The sequence below is a fragment of the Sus scrofa genome, chromosome 18 (assembly GCF_000003025.6).
Source record: "Sus scrofa isolate TJ Tabasco breed Duroc chromosome 18, Sscrofa11.1, whole genome shotgun sequence".
Lineage (NCBI taxonomy): Eukaryota > Metazoa > Chordata > Mammalia > Artiodactyla > Suidae > Sus > Sus scrofa.
In genome coordinates this window covers 26,134,360-26,156,560 of record NC_010460.4, presented here as the reverse complement: position 1 = coordinate 26,156,560, position 22,201 = coordinate 26,134,360, and the positions used below count along the sequence as shown (strand labels likewise).

Below are 22,201 nucleotides of genomic sequence, written 5' to 3'. Positions count from 1 at the left end.
TTCAGTCCCTGGCCCAGGAACTCCCACACACTGTGGGCATGGCCAAAAAAAGAAATTAGAGGATCTCCTTCTTGAAATAAATAGAATATGCCACGTATATCTCAATAAAAATGTATTTATCAAATCAATATGTTATACACCTGAAACTGATATACTGTTATAGATCACTTATATCTCTTCCTTGTCCCCTTCCCAGGGAATGAAGTCTTAGAAGAGCTGTGTATCAGTACAGAGGAAATATATTCATTTAACCAATAGGTATTAAGAACCTGCTTTGTGCTAGTGAAATACAAAATAGAGCAGCTCCAGCTTCATCAAGATTATATTCTCATGTCCGTGGGGCATGTGGGGAACCAGGGGATAAACTCGTTACCAAAGCAGAGAGTATCGTGTATCAAGAAGTACTTGAAGTAATGGCATGGGAAGATGTTATAGCAAAAGACAGGGCACGCAAGGAGTAGTATCACTGTGGGTCCGGTGGCCACGAGATAACTTTCTGGAATGGAGACATTCACGTCTCAACCTGAAGAATGATGATCTGCAGGCTGAACATGTAGCAGGAAGCCAGCTGGCCAGAGTGGCCAGAGGACAGGGAGCTTGGTGGAAGATGATGCAAAATACAGCCAGAAACTAAACGATGCAGGCCTTTGGAGACAGAACTGAGGAGTTTGGATTTATTTTAATTTCAGGTTTATTACAAGGTTTAAGCAAAGTAACAACAGTCCAGTCTCCATTTTTAAAACTATAACTCTGGCTGCTATGTTGGTGTGAACGGTAAAGTGGGAAATGGAGAGATGAGACTTCAGGAGTTCCCATCATGGCTCAGCAGTAACGAGATCTGATTAGTATCCATGAGGACAAGGGTTCAATCCCTGGCCTCCCTTAGTGGGTTAAGGATCCAGCTTTGCCATGAGCTGTGGCGGAGGTCAAAGACGTGGCTCAGATCTGGCATTGCCATGGCTGTGGTGTAGGCTGGCAGCTACAGCTCCCTCCAATTCGACCCCTAGCCTGGGAACTTCCATATGCCATGGGTGCAGCCCAAAAAGAAAAGAAGAAAAGACACTTCAAGTAAGATGTGCTAGTCATGGCTCTGCTAAGTGATGATGATGACTTGGATGGTTGTGGTAACATGGGGATTGAGGAAAGAGATCCAGATGGAGTATGGTTTGGTCAGAGACCATCTGAGAAGTGAGACATGTGGACGGAGGGTGGGGTGGCTCTTCATAGAAATAGTGTATCAGCAGCATAGAGATAGTTTTAAACTATGGGCTTGGATAGTATAACATAGGAAGAGGGCTTCTATGGAGAAGATAAGAGCCTGAGACCCAGATTACTCCAAGATGTAGAAATCAGATAAGGGAAAAGGATTCAGAAAAGAAGATGGAGAAAAAGAAGCCAATGGAGTATAAGGTCACTAAGGGAATTTGCTACCATCAAAGCCAACAGAAAGGAATTTAAGGAGAGAAAAAATTAATCGAATACATATATGAGACTGAGTAAGATAATCTTGGGGAAACGGCCACTGGATTTCACAAGTGAAGGTTAATGGGACCTTGGAAAGTTCGTTTTTTAGATATTGTATCTGATGAATAGAATATGGTGTACCATTTTTTCTATTTAAATCTCATAACCAGTCCAATGTTAAAAAAAAATTAAGTGAAAAAGGTGCTATCTGGACTATAAAATTCAGCTGGAAATATTGAATTTAAATAAATGTAAAGAACAATGTCATGTGATCTAAAGGACAAATTGAACTGCTCTCGTTTCATCATCTGGCTTAAAATATTTTCTAATCAAAGCAATGTCTAAATGTTGGAATCAGTTTCTGCAAGGTTGAAAGGTAATTTTTGTATTCAGATATTCATAATATCTGGTTTATTAAAGTCTTAAGCCATGCATATTTTAGCCACAAAGTAGCGATAGATTGGTCCAAAAACTCATTTGACTTAAAGCTAAAAACTATTCGTAGGAGATGGAATTAACTTTCTGTGACTTAAAACAATATATCTTTTTCTCTAATCCAAGGTATGGTGACATGGTACCAAAAACCATAGCAGGGAAGATTTTTGGTTCCATCTGTTCGCTGAGCGGGGTCTTGGTCATTGCTTTACCTGTCCCAGTGATTGTATCCAACTTCAGTCGGATCTACCACCAGAATCAACGAGCAGACAAACGGAGAGCACAAAAGGTGTGTATTCAGTTGTGTACAACCCTGATTTAGCTTCTCCCACTTTTTGGTTTAAAAATCTCCAACTAGCTATTCGGTATTCCACATTTGGTCGATAGTTGCCTTAGTCACACAAGCTAAAATTATACTGCAGTAAAAAAGAATCTTAATATCATCGTGGCTTAAAACAACACGGAGTATTTCTTCATCAGGCTCCAGATCCTTACCGGTGGTGTCGTAATGGAAACTCCATCTTGACAGTGTACTTCGGCAATGATTCAAGCAGGGCTAAAAGAACGCGATGAATCACATGCTGATTCCTAAAACCTCCTCCTGGAAGTGGGCCAAATCACTTCCATTTCTACTGTGTTAACCAAAGCAAGTGACACAGTCATGTGTAACCTTAAAATGGGCAGGGAAAGACAATCTTCTCATGCAACAACAAAAAAAGAAAAGGATATTTGGTGAGGAGCACTACTGAGAGTGGTAAAATCATAAATGGATCTTGGCAAATTTATCAGAATCAGATTTCTAGGTCTGATTCATCTAGTCTTTGTCCATCAGGGACCAAGCTGGTTCCAGTAGATCGGGGCTATTAAAGGACACCAAAATATGTCTCGGATATCCTACACAGTTGACACAGGAAGTGGGAGACATCTGATCATTAGTAGCGGAGTTTTATTTTTGGCCCCCAAGTTGACTGCTTCTCTGAACTTCACATCAATTAACTAACTCCTCTCAGAGTAAACAGGTTGTATACTCCTCTGCGAAATGGAAAAAGCAGTATGTACCTCACAATAAGATTAAGACTGTATGTAAATGCATGTATATCTATATAAGCAGATCATAATATTAACAATACCTAACCTTGACTGGTGGCTTTACTGTGTGCCAGGTATTGGTTTGATTTTTTTAAAAAAAGTATTCATAGAGTCTTCTCCACAAGTCTAGGAGTTCATTACTATTATTATTCCTGTTTCATAGATGAGAATTCTAAACTACCCAAAATTTGAAAAAAATCTCAGGTCACTCAATCCAAGGATCTGCCTACTGGGTTCATAACTTAAACACTACCTCTCAAAAAAACTGACTAATGTGAGCATGCTTCCCCTCCCCATTCTTCGTCTAAATAATCTCCTTGAGAGTCAGGACCCTTGTTGCTCAGAAATAATTACAGAAATCTTTTATAGTTTCCTCCAGGCTATGCCACCAGATTTCCCAGCTTCTTCATGGATACCATATTATATCCTATAAGAAGAGACTGGAGTTTTGAAATATCCAAAAGCCCCACTCATGGCCAATGACTAAAGTGAAGGCACAGTCACGGTTATGTGGCATAGCTATAAAATATCATGAGAGATTTTGTTGTGGTTCATACATGGCTTTCTGGATAATTCTGGAACAGGATTTTAACATGCTTGGATCATCTCTTTACTAAAGCAGAAAAGTATAAAATCTCATAAAATAACTCTTTGGAAAGTTCAGGTTCATCCATATGGTCACACAGCATACTAATTATCCAGAGAACTTGTTTACAGCCATTGTCAGAGATCTGCTGCCTTTAGGAAAGAGTCACTCTGTCAGCCTTGTAGTTTCCTGCTTTACAGAATCCCCCACCTTTAGACAAGTATCTGGCCTTTAACTAATTGCTGTAGAGGAGAGTGATAAATATAAAAAACCGGATAATCTAGCTAACAAGGAGGGGTAGAAAAAAGGCACCCTCCGGGCAGTTGTAGCCTTGTGCACCACACCCTTGCGAGAGCAGAGATTGAAGGAACTTTGGCCACGTTTGGCCTCCATGAGGGATCCGGGCACCACAGCTGTGGCTGTGCCCACACACTGCAGTCCCTCTACTGGGCACACATATGTGTGTTTAAAATAACAGAAATCCTACAAATAATTTAGCTGTCCAGCCTCCATCCATCTCCGGTCTTGAAATGTCTTCTTTAATATGAGCTACCTATCATTCATTCTCTCAATGCCAAAAAAGAACTACCTGCACAAAAACGTAGGAAGTACAAGTATGATTTAAAATGAACCGGTCTTCAAAATATCTGTATTTTTCTCAGTTTTGTCCTCTGCAACAATCTAATCAATGAAGAAAATCTTAGAATGTTTTGAAAGTTTTTTGTTAGGAATTCCTGTTGTGGTGCAGCAGAAACAAATCGGGCTAGTATCCATGAGGATGCGGGTTCGATCCCAGGCCTTGCTCAGCGGGTGGGGGATCCACTGTTGCAGTGAGCTGCGGTATAGGTTGCAGATGCAGCTAGGATCTGGCATGACTGTGGTGAGGGCCAGCAGCTGAGGCTCCAATTCTACCCCTGGCCTGGGAACTTCCATATGCCATGGGTGTGGTCCTAAAAAGCAAAAAAAAAAAAAAAAAAAAAAAAAAAAGCTTTTTTGTCTAAATAAATTTAGAATGCAAAAATAAGTAAATATATTTTAAAAGTACACTAAATTAAAAAGCATGTCTTATGAATGTTTTTATGTATCTTTAAAGTATCTCCTGTATTCTGTTTCTGCCATAATGCAATGAATTTGATATATCATGACTACTAGAAAAATTGACATAATAAAGCCAAATATAATCATCTAATGTGATATGTCCAGTAAATAGTCTACGACCAAGAAACTAAACATTGTCTTCTAAGAAAGAACAGTGGATATGGAACTAAATAAGTTACCAAGGGATATTTTCTATTTTCCTTCCCAGTAAAATTAAAAAAAAAAACGAACAGTAAACACTCATTAGGCTAAGGTAGTTTAGATTTATCTGGAACTGGGTGATTTGACAGGTATCAAAGTTAGGCAAAAATAACCAGCTAATTCAGTCAAGCAAGATGTTCATTTAGAGATAATATTAGTTGAATAATAATATTACAAAATATTTCTTAAGCCTGAATTTTGCTATTTAGTCCCACTGCCAGCACAAGCTCAAGCAAAAAAATTATACAGAATAAAAAATAGACACACTGAGGTGCTTTTTGGAGATTTTAAGTAAAAGAAAAAAAAAAAAAAAAGACAGTCATGCATATTTGCACTTGATCTTTTCAATGAAAAGAGCAAGTGTTCAGTCTCTTAAGAAAAATGTCTTCACACACACACACACACACACACACACACACACACACCCCAGAATGTAAGGGCTGAATTTGAAGAGACGTTTAGTCTCTCTTCTTACTCTCTTTCAGATTTCTAAATCTTACTGTCCCAAGTCTTGCAACTTCAGTGGAACCTTCTTTTGACAGACCAAGTCATAGTCATGTCTCCCTTCCTCCCAAATCTTAGTTACTTGCTATATCTGTTCTCTGTTTGGCAATTCTGTTTGACTTTATTTTGACTTGTATCTTTTTATGAATGTTATCTTCTTAGCCAAATTTTAATATATCTTGAGAGCAGGTACCATGACTCATATTTTAATGCCTTTTACTTATTTCCATTTATTCATCTACTATTTCTGGTATTCTAGTTGAAGGCTGGCATTCAACAGACATTTGGCACAGGGCTCCACAAGACCATACAAACCAATTAACTCATGTAATATTGTAGTAAAATGAAAGAAAAGTCATGGATTAAACTGAGATGGGAGGTTCTTTTTCTAACCCAGTACGTGACTGAGCAAAATAGCTATTCTGTCTCTAAAACAACAGCTTCTTTTTTCCCTAAACTTAGAACTGCCTTTCTGGTAGGGGTTGCTGTAATATGTAGGTTCTCCATTATGGAAAATATGTCATTTTCTTTATTGGACAGTATTTTTGGTTAATGTGCATGTCTCATTTATGAAAGAAATATTTCCTAATACTGAGGCTAAATGCTTGGAGAATGACATAGGTGAGACTAGTAACTATGATATAGGCACTGTAATTACATGCAGTGGTTGCAAAAAAAGAAAGAGAGGAAGGGGGAGGAAGAGGGAGGGAGAGAGGAAGGTGACGAGAGGAAGGGAACCAAAAAAAGGCATTGAATGTTCCAGGAGACCAGTGAGACTTTAGCACTGAAGTCTCAAACAATAACCCCTTTCTGGAAACCAAATGTATATTTATATTACTTATTTCTGAATTATTACGTCAATTCTAAGTCATTCTCAATGTGCTTGTCACTTCCCATTGTTTTATTGAGTCTGTGCTGAAATTCTGGCTGCAATGCACAGCTCTTGAAGTTAAACATTTTCCACCTTTCAACTTCATTCTCTAGTATTGTCTCAGTATTTCGAGTGATCTAAACACTCTCCCACCAACAAAGAGTGAAATTTCTCTATTTCCTCCATCACTGATAAATATGATCTTTGTACAGAGTATTATTTTAACCTGGAATCAGCACACAGGAAGAAGAAATTCATGGAGGAAGAGAGAAGGGTTGGGATCAAAGCCAGATGATATCTTAATTCCATTTTGAAAGCTTCAAATGTCTCAGTGCTACTTTCAAATGCTGGGGAGGGGGCACTTTGGTACAACTTTGGAGGGAAGTTTGGTAAAACTTTTTTAAGCAAAGCACATACACAACACCCTTTGATCCAGGAATAATTCTGCTTCTAGAAATTCTTCTTGAAGATCAGCTCATCATGATGTTCAAAGCAGCCAGCATTGCTTGTCATAGCAAAAAAAAAAAAAAAAAAAATGCCTTAAAAATTACTTTTGGTTGGCTTGCTAAATAAATGATGCTTCATTCCTACAGTGGCACATTACACAACCATAAATAAATGAGATGGTTCTATATCTATAGATACGAGGGGAGTCCCACCTGTATTAAATGAAAACAGCTAAGTGCAGAAAAAGTGTGCAGCACATTCTCCCAACTGAGTAAAAATGTGTATATATTACCTATGACTATATATAAACTTGCTTTTATATGCCTAGAATATTCTGGTGAGGTTCTTTAGAAATTGACTCTGAAGGATGGAGTAGGTACATCCAGAGACATCCTTGTTTTTCTTGTACTTTTGCAGTATCAAAATTTTTTATGGTACGTATATGATAGTTTTCCATTTTAAAAAGTCTAGGTAATTATAAGTGTTTTATTAAAAAGAAGATGCCAGGGCTAGAAACTAAAGATAGTCTTCCTCTGATTTGTTTACAAAGGGAAAAGAAGGAGGCATTGTAGGGTATTTTAACAAGTACGTTCTTATGCAAGGCATTGCTAGATGTGTTTCCCACGAATAGAATGGTTACCGGACAGTGCTTTCTAGGAAATGAAAAGCAGACTTTTACCATAACTGTCTGGGGCAGATATGCAACGGCAGTTTTAACGTAGAGCAGAATCTCCAAAGTCCAGATAAAGTCAGTTCACTCAGTCATATCACCTGGGGGACCTCACTGTAACTATGAACAGTTGAAGGGATCCCCCAAATGAATTAAAGAGCATTCTCTTTGCCTAAACGCTTTAAAAATGAAAACTAGTAGTACAAATCTTTTAGAGTGGCTTGCTATGTGCTTCATTTCAACAAGTTCAAGAGAGAAATAGAAATCAAATGAGCATGCTGTCCTGTGAACCTGCGCCAGTAGACAAAATGGAAACATTTTAAGAGATTTTTATTTTTTAAGAGATACCATTTTGTTCAGTACAGGGTCTACACTGGCCCATTTAACTAAATAATTGCAAAAACAAAATTTGATATTTGATGATGCAGATACAACTGAATATGTTGTGTATGTTTGTGTGTGTATGTATTTTAAGGAAGGCCTGAACGAAGGAAGGGAGGAAGGAAAGAAGGAGAGACACAGGGAGGCAAGAAAGAGAGAGGGGAGGGGAGAGGAGGGGGTGAGAGGAATAGACAGAGAGAAGAAAGGCAATAAGTTCCTGGAACTTAATTACTAAATTTTAAAAAGATACTAGTTTCAGTGGAAAGAAGTTGGCAGCTGGTTTGCTGATGTTCATTTCAGTAAGTTACTCAGATTGGGATCAGTGAAAATATAAGCAATACTGCTATTTTTCCCTTGACACAATTGACAGAAACAACACTGAAACAACTCGATCTTACTGTAAAGACTTAATTCTTAAATGTATAACACAGTGCCAAAGTGGTTGATTGATTCACTGGTAAATGTTAACTAAAATAAAACACTCAAATGGTGAAAGTTTACTTTTCAATGGTTACATGTGAAAAGCGGGCATGCTTTTTAAAATCCGTGTGCTGATTATTTAAGAGTGCACTCCCTGTTTAAGAAAACCAGTCATAGATCTAAACAGGACCTTTCTTTTTTTTCTCCTATAGAAAGCCAGACTGGCCAGAATCCGGGCAGCCAAAAGCGGAAGTGCAAACGCTTACATGCAGAGCAAACGGAACGGCCTACTCAGTAACCAGCTACAGGTACAGTCAAGCATTTTACTTCCTTTAATGTTGTTTATTGGTGCACTGTTGACTTAGATCTACTTAACCATGTGATTTTATTGTGAGTAATTGCGAAAAGGGCTATGAAACAACCCAACTGAGATCTTTAATAATCTAGCCCTGTACCACCTTACTGGCTATTTCAGACTAGAAACTGGTCTATGAAATATTGCCGGTGAATCCTGATTGATCAGGCAATATTTTTGCACTATCTCCTGTAAACATGGGGAAAGGTCAAAAATTCTCAGGGACTCAAATTCCTAGTTTGTTTGTTTTTTTTTTTTAATTCCAAAATGATGTCTGTTCCTTAAAGTTCATTTGGGTGATGAATGGGGTGGGGGGACCTGAGGCAGTGACGTGATATCTTGTTTTACTCCTTGCTGGAGAGGGAATACCATTCAGTGTTATAAAGTTCACTGAGTATGAAATGTGATTTGAGAAACTTTTCTTTTACCTCGAAACTTCCCTTTAATATTCAGGATTCTAATCTTTCCTTACATAATGGCTTTTGTGTCGGTGAGTATGCTGGTGGTTTCAGGATTATCCAAGTCCTAGATTAGATATTATTATCCCCAAATAACAGGTCCCAGTCTTTCAAAGGTAGTTGGTAGATGAATGAGTAAAAGAGAATTACATTTCCAATTCAGGGAGGCACGTCTAAAAGGCCAGCCCGCTAATGTGACGAAAAATGTAAATGCCGATTATCACACACAAAAGCTACTCTCCATTTGATCCTTTTTCGTTAAATAAATTAATAAATAAAACGCTGCCATTTAATCTCAGGAAGTAGGCCAGATCTCTCTGTGGAAATATGCGGCTGAGGTTCTCATTGTTTGCAAATAAAATAGAAAGCCCTTCTGTCTTCTCCATGTTGACAGTCCTCTGAGGATGAGCAGGCCTTTGTTAGCAAATCCGGCTCCAGCTTTGAAACCCAGCACCACCACCTGCTTCACTGCCTGGAAAAAACCACGGTAAGGAAAAGGCAGGACTGCCTGCCTCTGGAACTCAGACAGTAATCCCCTCGGGGGTTTTTTGTGACTACTTAATGCTTCCAAGTGGTATTTTACTCTTTGCATTATTGGAAAACATACTAACCCTCCCACACACACAAAAAAGTCCTCAATTATTGAAATTATTTTGAAAGACTATAGTGATATTTCAACTTAGAAAGTATCTTAGAGGCTTATTTAAAATGTTTTTATCCTCAGTGGTGAGCTTAACTCTCGTCTAAAATATCCATTTAATGCTGATGGCAAATTGTCTTCCAATAGCTGACTGTAAGTCCTATAAAATATCTTGTTCTCCTGATTCTTGAAATGCTGATTAAACAGGAAAAAAAAAAAAGACATTTAAGTGTTCCTGACATCTGGATAAAGAGAAAAGCAACAGCAATAACAAAAGAAAGAGAGTCACCTAATATACACAGGTATAATGAACAGAGATAGAAAATAAATACTGTTTTCATAAGAAAAATGACCCATTTAAGTATTGGCATAGCCCCTTGGGGCTGAGGATTGAGGCTGCATCTCTCCACTTATAAGCTCCAGTTGGACCTCCCTTTTTAACAAAGGTGTCTGTTCCCTGCTAGCATGTCCAAAGGGATCATAGCCTATAACCACAGAGCAGAATAAAACTTTCACCGTGTTTGAATCAGGTCTGCCTTTTCACTCACTAGAGACACACATTTGTATTCTCAGTTCCAACGTACTGTCATCCATTTAGTCATTTACCTATATAGTCACTCTGCAAAGAGCTATTCCTTGCCTGTTACATGCCAGACAGGGAGCCAGATCCAAGACACACCGTGAAGTCAGGGGTGGCTTCTGCTTCTTTTGTGCCTCCAGGTTTGGGACAACACGGATGGTACTGGAGAAGGACTGTGAGCAGGGGAAGCAGCGGTGGGGCCACAATGGTGGGGGGGCAAAGAGGGCAGAGCTAGAGGGCACAGGATGAGGCAAGGCATCCTGGAGGTGCTCGAGTTGAGGCCCACAGGACAGTGATGAGTTAGGCAAAGAAATGAAGTGGCTAAAAGTTGATAGAAGCACTTGAGGAAAACTGGAACTTGGCCTGAGAGGAGGGAAAAGAACCTTAGGGTGGCCAGGAGCGTGTGCCCTGGCACCGTGGAGGCGCAAGGAAGGCAGTGGCCAGAAAACCTTAGGTGTTTGGAGGCATGAGAAGAATTTTGATCTTTAACTCATAATAAATGGAAAAATTTTTGAAGGCTTAACAGGGTAGTTACTAAAATTATATTTGTATTTTTAAATAAAGATCTATATACCTTGTTAGGATAACTCTTTGAAAATTTAATGCTAACAATAATCAAATGTATTTATCCCTAATTTTCTTTCTTATTATTTTCATTTTTTTAACAGTTTTACCTTTTAGGGTTTTTTTTTTAATCAAAACTTATTTACACCAATTGATGTAATTTAAATTGAGCCACCTACAAAGATACATGGTAACCAGCCACAGAATGACTCTCCCCTTCCAATCACTGATGAGATAAATTAGAAGTCATGTATTATAACTTGATTATGTTTGTGACATGTGCATTGTAAGAGAAGAAAACAGATTGTGAATCCTTTGTGAGCTATATTTTTCGATAAAATTGAATATTTAACGTGAAACTCTGTCTTAACTGATCACATTTCCTCTGGAGTTTAAGTGGAATGTTAAATTTCCTTTACTTCAAAATGCTTGCCTCAGCAAAGAAATGGCAAAAAGAGTAACTAAAACAATCTATTTCCTATCAGCCAGTAAATTTCTTCAATTGTTTTACTAAAATTTTAGGATGAGAGACGGTTAAGTGAAATTTGGCATGTGCAGAGCCTTCCATGATAAGACCGTTCCCACCCACACAAAGAAAAAAATAGTAATTACAGACATTCTTAGTAGTTTAGACCAAACTTGTTCTCCCTCAGATTTTTGAGGTGAAAGTCTTGCCTATGCAATTCTTTATGTAATATTTTAAATGAAATGATGTCCATCACTCTTGGCTTCTGGGTTAGAAGAACCCAGGCAGAGATCATAGGTCCAGCCAGTGATATGTCACAGACATAAGAAGGGAGCCCTCAAAATTTCAGTGCTGGTTCCTTCTGGATCAAATATAAAGTGATACATTTTGATAAATATATTGTTCTTATTTAATAAGCCATATTTTTCTACGCACTGGGAAATTTAGAGGAGCATATAAAGGAATGGAAAGTGTCTTAGGTATCTCATTTTCTAATTAAAAAATATTTTCAATCCCATGTGAAAATATTTGCTAATACATAACAGACAATCTCACTTGGAACATTCTATTAAAATAATCTCTTTTCATAACTTCAATCTGTCAGTTTGTTTAAAAAATAAAGTACATGTGAATTTACCCATACCCCACGGGTATTATCCGTATTCATTTTCTAGGGTTTTTAATATTTCATTTATAACTTCCAGATTTTATGTTTAAATTAATAAATGATATTTCAAGATAAAGTTAGTCTATAAACGGATATTAAGTCAGCCTATGTGTATCAATCTCAAGGTCTAACTAGAGAGAGATTATTTTCACACAAACCCCAACCAGAAGTAGCTGTGATATTCTAATTACTATGAAAATGATATTTTTCTTACCCATTAGATAGTCTAAATGTATGTGGGCATATTTGAGGTCTAAAAAGAAAACTATTCAAGCTTTTCTTTAAAGATAAAAATGTGATCATATTGTAAGTCAATTACACGTTAGTAAAAAACAATAAAGAAGTTTTTTAAGAGTTAGTGTGTTTCTGTGCTTTCTTCACATTTCTCCCAACCACGGAACAGAATCACGAGTTTGTGGATGAACAAGTCTTTGAAGAAAGCTGCATGGAAGTCGCCACAGTTAATCGTCCTTCAAGTCACAGCCCCTCTCTCTCTTCACAACAAGGAGTCACCAGCACTTGCTGTTCAAGACGACACAAAAAAACTTTCCGCATTCCAAATGCCAATGTATCAGGAAGCCACCGAGGCAGCGTGCAGGAACTCAGCACGATTCAGATTAGATGTGTGGAGAGAACCCCGCTGTCTAACAGGTACCTGAGATTAATCTGTGTGCTTACACATCCCCGTGCTGCTTCTCCCAGCACACTCCCACCCGCTGCCTCCGCAGCCTCCCAAGCCTAGGTCCTTGGGTTTAGAATGAGACAAAACTGATCTGAAACAATTAGGCAAGTGGATCTACCGTAAGGTTGCTTAAGAGTCAAAGGTCATAGCTGTGTCCGTCCTAAAAGAATAGAAAGGCACTAAGAAGACCAGGCACACGTGAATGCATTTCTACCTCTTCAACCTCACAACTCTCTTGCCTTAAGTAGATACCTCTATACTCAGGAGTCCCCTTTTCACACCACCAAGAGAGACAGATTACACTGGCATTGAGATGATTGAAAAGTACTCCATGGCACCCCCAAAATATATCAAAATAGTCATGGAACAATGAAAAATAAAACTATACCCACATGAATCTTTTGAATCAATATACGGTTATGGTCATAAAAGTATTTTTGGCCCCGACAAGCATAAAAATCAATCCAATACCAGAGTTCCCATTGTGGCGCAGCAGAAACAAATCTGACTAGTATTCATGAGGATGCGGGTTCGATCCCTGGCCTCTCTCAGTGGGTCTGGGATCCAGCGTTGCTGTGAGCGTGTGTGGGTCGCAGATGTGGCTCGGATCTGGCATTGCTGTGGCTGTGGTGTAGATCCAGCAGCTATAGCTCCGACTGAACCCCTAGCCTGGGAACTTCCATATGCCATGGGTATGGTCCTACAAAGCAAAAAAAAAAAAATCAGTCCAGTACCAAAAAACATAAGCAAAATGCTGAAATTGTTTACTTCTTGTGAGTTTGTAGACAATTTAGGTGAAATTTTTCTATTCATATTTTCCCTTTGCTTCTCTTTACGTGCTTCTTGTTTTTACCAAAATCATGTATGTGTAATAACAAGTAGTACATTTCAACTAGACAAATCATGAGAAAGATCAGTTTCTACCTAAGTAATTTTCCTTTGTTCTTCAAATTGAATACATTACCTTTTTGGACTAACAGTCCATTAATTCGGTATGTTTTCTTTGTTGGCATCTAGCAATCTTTGCGGAAAACCCGATGAGATTCTGAATTCAGGCCCTGTTGATGTGCATAAACCGATGTCTCTGGAACCCGAATATTAAATGTCAGAGCCACGAAAGATTTCTGTCTCTGAGATACCCTACCTCTGTGTTGTTCCACATGTATGACAAAACAACGTAGAGGAGGAGAGATGTTCTAAAGAAAATCTTAGAACATAAACATTTTATTAAGTTTTCTTTGGAAAAAATAGTTAAAACGCCTTTACCTTCCCTCCTTATTCCTTTCCCTGTTCCATCTCCCTGCACAGATTATATAATTTGTGCAAGAATAGCTCTTGGGGCATCTTTTAAGTAATCATAACGACTCACCTTTTTGAGTTCTTAACTTTCGGCTGCGGCTAAGGGGAATGCCTTAAGGGCATCATGTATCCCACAGAGATAAGACAGTAGAATGCTTCTGTGGTCAACAGAGTGCAGTGTATCTGCAGGGTAGCCCCTTTTGCGATGGGATCCCAAACCTCTCAGAGGTCCTGTCTTAAGGAAAAGTATTTTACGTTGCTGCATCTGCACGTTGCAAAGCTCACCTCTTGAATTTTTGTAGAAAACACTTTGAGAAACACCGATTGAACCAAATCGAGCTGGCTTAGACATTCATGTAATGTTAATGGGCTAACTAATATTCGCATTACTATCCATTGAGGTTTGGCGTTTCAGTTTTTTTAAATCTTGTTGACTGTTCTTAGACATTTAAAATGTTACTTATAAACATGAAGACATGTATTCCTCAGGGGTAGGGGAAAAATTTCCAAGTAAACAACTTTCTTAAATCTATTTTTTCCCTCATCAGCCGATCCAGTTTAAATGCCAAAATGGAAGAGTGCGTTAAACTAAACTGTGAACAACCTTATGTGACTACAGCAATAATAAGCATCCCAACACCTCCAGTAACCACCCCTGAAGGCGATGACAGGCCAGAATCTCCGGAGTACTCAGGAGGCAATATTGTCAGAGTGTCAGCTTTGTAAGACAGTGGGAATCAGGTCTAAGAATTTGAACCCTGGCTGTGGAAAGAATCCCAACGTGGAAGAAAGAAGAAACCAGAAACGTGTTGCAGACAAAAACGACAGAGAAAGAAGGTTGGTAGTGAGACAGAAACAAAACTTCCAGACTTGAGGATGGAAACAAAACCACCAAATGGCATTTCTAGACAGAGTTGGACCTATTATACAGAGAAATAATCTGTGGTCCTTTGACTTTGTGAATGAGCACAATGAAATGCCGCCTATTGATGCTTCTTATGATCAGAACTCTTTTTTAATACAAAAAATAAAATGAATCTTTGAACAGAAGGTTCCAGTTGAATGCAAAACAAACAAAAAAAATACGGAAAACATTTTGATAAAAATTTTTCCTGTTAAAACCATAAACATTGGCTAGGGTGAAGATTATTACATACTTAAAAAAAAAAACAAAAAAACACAAAAAACAAAAAATTCATATGACACATTTGTATTAACTGAAGGAAACCATCATAGTGCATGCTAGAATTCTTTGGAGCCGTGATCTCAGTTTCCTTATGTTGTCTTCAGAATAGGCATGATAAACTATAATTGTAGAAAGAGGGAATTTCTGTGCACTTACAACAAGCTGATTGTTCATGTTCCATGGTGGGCTGTGCAAATAAACTCCTTTTAGAACTGCAGTATTTCTCACGGGGTTGCTCACTAGTAATTCTAAAGTGTTCGGATAGTTCAGTATTAATTATTGTTTTACCTTGCACCTAGATACTGTTACAACTGCAATAATTCATTGTACACCTGTTGTATCAGGAATCAGGATTTTTTGTTGTTGCTGTTTCTCCAGATCTTCATAGATACAGTAAGAGCCACAGAAAAACTTCTGGTGTGGCCAGGTTTTAGATAACTTTTTAATCCAAAACCCCTGTGCCATAAATGTTTTTCTGTAACCTTCTTTGGTCCACTGTATTCCTGTGACAGTGCATTATTTGTTCTTGTATTTCTATAGCACCTTCCTATTGGGTTTATCATCATCAACTGAACTAAGGTTTTGTAGTTCAAATGACTTTCCTACTTTTGTATTCCCCAACAAATTACCTTATAAGTAGATTATCATCATCAATCCCCTTGTCCAAAATTAGAAAAAAAGGAGTTGACATCTATGAATTATCTCTAACATTTTTGCTCTTATGGAAAAGCCCAGATACTGGATATATCACTGTGTGTTTCATGAAAAGAATGGACTGGGACTAATATCACAGGATCAGTGATCCCAGAATCTCACTTGATATTTATTTTGCTTTAGATCTCGAATACATTTTGAGGATAACTAATGAGAATTGAAATTCAGATATAGACTGAAGTGCTTTCTGTAGCAATATTTGATGAAAGCACGCTTTCTACACTGTTGGCGAAGGCAGCACAAATTTGTCTTAGAAAAGTTCCTGTATATTACAAGGAGCAGTTTTCTCCTCTAAATCAGGAGGACAGGCATTTGATGATGCAAAATTGATCTCTATGTACATTTAAGTGAAAAGTCTTGATATCTTTTCGCCTTTAAAATATATCAGCAGACATGTCTGCACGTGATAGTGTAAAAAAGTTTTATGTCAAATGAAAAGCTTTGTTCATTCCAGACCACCACTGTAAGGAATAAAATTTAGCTTCAGTACATGAAAAGAGTTAATAATTATCCCTCTACTATAGAGATTTTAAAATGCTTATCATAATTTATCATAAAAAGGAATTAATCCAACCATTTTCAAGTAAAGCCAGAAATTCTTGCTTCCCATTTCTAGAATAGCTTCTAGAACAATGCTGTGCATACAGTAGATTTATAAACACTTGCTGAATAAAAAATAAAATCTATTATCTATCGGGAAGAACTGGCTTTATTCCTAGTATGTGTTTTTAAAAGTTACTAATCTTCCTGAAGTGCAAATATTAACAATTATATTAACACCTGCCTCATGTCACTTTATGCTTCTAGAGCAAATATATAGTGAAACTTCTTTGATGGCACTTGTTGAAAAACATTTTTAAAAGTAAGCTAAAAAAAAAAAAAACCACAATCAGGAATACTTATGTCTTTTGAATCCCAATGAAAAGTTCTATTTTCATGTTCTTAATATTACATTTTAAAAACGCAGTTAGATTATTCAGTTGACAATTCTGCCTCCTTTTCAACTTATCATTTATCCAAAACCATTCATTTCTTTAGACTTTTGGAAAAGAAAAAAAAAAACCTTTTTGGTGTTTTCAGTGATTTAAAACTATACCGTGTTGGTGGTGAATGACTATTGATGACTGTGTTAAGTGCATCTGTATTGTAAGTGAAATGTAATTATTTCTGTGTACCATATGGAGTAACCAAGGTCATTGTTTTTGACAATTTTGTTTGAAATTCATATATCTTATTTCAAAGGATAGCATAATATCTGCATTATGCTGGAAAAAAAAATAGACGTTTGGAGAATACTTAAATAAAACATGTGCATGCTTGAACAGGACAACATGTTGCTCTTTTTTCTTAGATTTCCTTCCTTTCCAGAATCTAAGGTGTGCCACACTCTTCCTACATATTTGGGATAACTCTGTAACCTGGGAAAACTCAAAGAATTCATTGACCGTGAGTGACACTTAAATCTAGTCTAAATGATGAAGATAATAATTTTCTGCCACCAATGGGAATTTAGGCAGAGACTTCAATGGAAAAGTTAATATCATTTAAAGATAAAAGAGTGCTACTGCTTTAAATGATCATTTTTCGAAATGACCATGGTAGTCTTGGCAGTTACGCCCACGGCATTTGGAAAATCCCTGGCCAGGGATCAAACCCGTGCCACAACAGTGACCACACCAAATTCTTAACCCACTATGCCACAAGGGAACTCCCTTTTACTGTCTTTTTTTTTTTTAAGGTAGTATAGTTAAAATCAGTTGTTTTTTTATGTATGATATTTTCAAGTAGAATGCTTTCTTCAGTGTGTGACCCAGAGTTTATTAACCTGTACCCTAACTGCCACTTGCCTGTTGCACAGTGTGAACAAGAATGAAGTAAGGCTGATGTCTAAACTTTATATGCTTCTTTTTAAAAAATTTTTTTATTAAAGTATAGTTGATTTACAATGTTGTGCCAATTTCCACTGTACAGCAAAGTGACTCAGTTTTGTGTGTATGTATATATATATATTCTTTTTTATATTCTTTTTTCATCATGGCCTGTAACAGGATGTTGGATATAGTTACCTATGCTATGCAGTAGGACCTTGCTCTCTATCCAGTCTAAATGTAATAGTTTGCCTTTACTAACCCCAAGCTCCCAGTTCATCCCTCTCTACCCCTGCTCCTTCTTGGCAAGCAAAATCTGTTCTCTGTTTCTGTGAGTCTATTTCTGTTTTGTAGATAGATTCATTTGTGCCATATTTTAGATAATACATATGTGACTTCACATAATATTTGTCTTTATTTTTCTTATTTCACTTAGTATGATGATCTCTAGTTGCATCCATGTTGCTACAAATGGCATTATTTTTTCATTATTTATGGCTGAGTAGTATTCCATTTTATATATGTACCACATCTTCTTAATCCATTCCTCTGTCAATGGACATTTAGGTTGTTTCCATGTCTTACATGCTTCTTATTCACCACTGCTTGAGTTAAGCAAAGAGAAACTCTGAGGTGATAACTTTGGTCAAAACTCAATTAGATTCTTTGTCAAAATCTCTTTTCTATCTCTGGAAACAGATGACTTATTTGTCTAGCTATATATGCATGTCTATATATGTGTATGTGTGTATTAATATTTATACACATATATGCAGATTTTTATTAAAAAGTATATGAATACTGAATGGTTTCTCTTCAGTAGAGGACCAAAAGTGAGAAAAGGTTAGATCATTAGAAGAAGGAAAATAGTAAATTATTTAGGACAGAGAGTGATTTTATCTAGTGATAACTAGTGATCCTCTTCGTGGACAGTCTCCATTTCTTAAATTATTTTCCTTTACATCCTTGCTTTATTGAGTCACCAGTCTTGCACTAAAAAGGTTCAACACACCTCCATATTCCTTCAACTTTCAGAGTAGGCCTGGAAATAGCCTCCAGGGAGTTATAGCAATGTCTGCCAGCAACATTGCTCAAAAGAATAAAAACAGTTCTTGATAGATGGCTCCTCAGAGTTTCATAAGAAAGGCAACTCCTCTTCCCCAGGGTGTTATTAAAGCATTTGTTTTATTAACTCATAAGTACAAGAAGGGTTATCAGCAGGCACTTTGTAAACTTCATCAGAATTGTCAACACAGTCATGCAGGCACACCATAATTTTGCGGAAAAAAAAAAAAAGTTTAAACTATCCACCTGAGCTGGCTATGTTTTGGGTGGTAAAACATCCTCAAAAAAGTAAGGTTTTGTATTTATATGGAATTGTGATTTTTGAATACCACATTTGCTTGTAAGATGTATTTATCGCAGAAAGCTTTTAGTACAAATAATATTAGATCCATATTGTTCTGTCTACTCTTGTGCCCTGTACTCACTGCCATATCTTTCCCCTCCTTTCTCTTCAAGCACTCATCACTGCTTTATTAAATTACTCTCCCTCTTTCCCTAATCATTTTTTCTTCTGGTTTTCCTATGGAAATCCACTAGGTAACTACCATTCATTCTATCTATAACACAAATTATTGAGTGCATAGGATGGACGAGACATTGTGATAGGTGCTGGAGAAATGGAGATTAGGAATCCAGACCAAATCCTCCTCAAGGAGTCATATAGTGAAAAACAGCTTGGAGTTCTGCTTCACTTGCTATTCAGAATCCTACACCACAAATATTCTTTTTTCTGCCATATTGATAGTCATTTTTCTACTTAATCTCCTGAAGATATCTCTTCAACAGAGTTTACATCAAGATGGTGTTCTTTGAGGTATTTTCTAAAATCTTCCCATCACATCATTAAAATCCACTTTCTGTAGGTCATGGCCCTCTTTCTGCAGGGGGAAAGGGAACATAAAAAAGAATACATGTGTATTTCTAGAGAATAGAAAGCAAGATAAGACAAAGCAACAGAAAGGGATACAGAACTTCATATTTATGATATGAGCAGCCTTTTCCTAGTATCCACTCTGCTCTTCCTACCATAGTTTCAAAGGATGTGAGGAAATCTATTAAAACAGTGCTTCTGTGAATCCCAACACCATACCTCAAATGAGCCCATCTGACTAATCCCACTGAGATGTGTGTGGGACAGGCACGATGGTGCAGTAAGTCTAGAAAGGGCAGTTTATAGTTAGTGGCGCTCACCAAAAAGGTGGGCCTGGGTCATCTGTGTTAGTTCCAATGCATGAGGCTGGCTGAAGAGAGGTATTAAAGTGTGGGCACCAAAGATATGGGGAGAGATTTGGAGGAACCCTAGAAGATAAGGGTGGATGCATGACAAAGGCTACATGGTGATGGAGAAACATCCCTGGGTTCTGATTCTAATTGAAAATCCAACAATTTTTGGTGTGATCAAGTTAATTCCTTTGTTAGAGCTATACATTGTAACACCAAAAGGTATTTATCTTAACCTATTATCATTTTTTAATATTCAAGCATTGACAAATTACTCAGGGATCTCCCAAGCTCTGCATATAACAGAGAATGTAACCCTAAAAGGGAAACTAAAGGAACTGACACTGACAGATGGGAGAGTTGAAAGAGCCAAAGCATGGACCTTGGCATTGGATAGATAAATCTGTTAGATTTCCTAACCAGACAGAGGCACTGGATTCTTGGGCATATATCTGGACAAAACTTTCACTGAAAAACAACATGCACCCGTATGTTCATTGCACCACTATTCACAATAGCCAAGACATGGAAACAATAACAAGACATAGAAGAACAAATGTCCATCAACAGATGAATGGATTAAGAAGATGTGGTATATATACACAATGGAATACTACTCCGCCATAAAAAAGAACAAAATAATGCCATTTGCAGCAACATGGATGGAACGAGAGACTCTCATCTGATGTGAAGTAAGTCAGAAAGAGAAAGACAAATACCGTATGATATCACTTATATCTGGAATCTAATTATAGGGCACAAATGAACCATTCCACAGAAAAGAAATGCATGGACTTGGAGAACAGATTTGTGGTTGCCAAGGGGTGGAAAGAGTGGGATGGATTGGGATTTGGGGGTTAATAGATGCAAACTATTGCATTTGGAGTTGATAAGCAATGAGATCCTGCTGTATAGTGCAGGGAACTATGTCTAGTTACTTGTGATGGAACGTGATGGAGGATAATGTGAGAAAAAGAATATATGTATATATACATATATATGTGTGTGTATGACTGAGTCACTTTGCTGTACAGCAGAAATTTATAGAACACCGTACATCAACTATAATGGAAAAAATAAAAGTCATATAAACATAAAAAATAAAACTAAATAAAAATGAAAAAACTAAAATTTCAAAAGGAAATATGTCGCATATGTTACAATCTGACGTAGGACTTAAAATGGACTTCATGTGCTTTATTTTTATTCCCAGTCAACCTGGTAAGAACTCCATGTACAAGCCACAGAGGGAAAACCGTAAAGCATTCTTTTCAATATACAGCTTCTTTCTTCTATAGATTCATAATGAGCATTAAATAATGATGATTGTAACAACCACGAAAAGATAACTACAGTAATAATGACTGATAACTTTTATTTAAACCTAGCTGTAAGCCATCACTGTGCTAAGCACCTTACAGGTGTCAATCTTTAGGTAATTGTATTGACCACATTCTAGGTGAGAAAACACTGAAAAAGCATGGGGCTGAATTTTCTTAATTCAGATCATATAAAGTTTTAACTTAAATCATAGAGTTCTATTTTGTAGAAATATTGATGCTATTTCTTCCCTTATTGTAAAACAGAAACTAAAAGAAATGGGGGAACAGAAGGAAGCCTAATTACATCCCTACTCTAACGGTCACAATGTCATTGTCAAAGATAAACCATTTTTCTTCCCATTTTCTTTGATCTAAATTTGTTTCTTATCCTGAAAAAAATGTGCTATTAATAGCTATTCCTGATAGACGATTGGTGAATTAACATTAAAATGGAACCCTCACTGGGAAATAGATTGCTGTCCTAGTTGACAAAGATTTTCTGACAACTCCGTATCAGCAGGGCAAACACATGGAGTTCATTTTCCAGTAACAGAGAGAACTCTGTATGAGAACATCCATCATCTCTCCTTCGCCCCCCCCCCTTTCTGAACAAGGCCTGCCAAAATTCTCAAGGTTGTTGATCAAGGCTGTAGTTATATGTGCAGCATCTAATTGGCCCACAGTCCACATCCTAGAGGCTTATAATAACAGATCAGCATCATTTTGGAATTAAGGTCAAAACCACAATTCCCACCCTTCATTATATTTTGTATCTCCCTCAAATTCTTGCAGGCCAAAATTTGGAGGATGATAATGAAGTGCCTCTTGGCATTTGATAGCACATGCAAAATACGGCACGGAAAGACTCAGAAAGGCAAAGAGACTGCGTAATTCAGGATCCCAAATTAATAAGATACAATGAAAAATATTCTTGGAGTTTTTCCAGCC

The 22,201-nt window shown here is 37.3% G+C and overlaps 1 protein-coding gene across 1 annotated transcript in view; it reads left to right on the top strand.

Moving 5' to 3' along the window:
- The window catches only part of KCND2 (potassium voltage-gated channel subfamily D member 2), a 484,754-nt gene extending 467,650 nt beyond the window's left edge, over positions 1-17,104 (top strand). Inside the window, exons 2-6 of the mRNA XM_021078791.1 lie at positions 2,026-2,188; positions 8,379-8,474; positions 9,374-9,466; positions 12,300-12,547; positions 14,426-17,104. Coding sequence (XP_020934450.1) covers positions 2,026-2,188; positions 8,379-8,474; positions 9,374-9,466; positions 12,300-12,547; positions 14,426-14,603 — 778 coding nt within the window. The 3' untranslated portion in view covers positions 14,604-17,104. The remainder of the gene's footprint in view (positions 1-2,025; positions 2,189-8,378; positions 8,475-9,373; positions 9,467-12,299; positions 12,548-14,425) is intronic.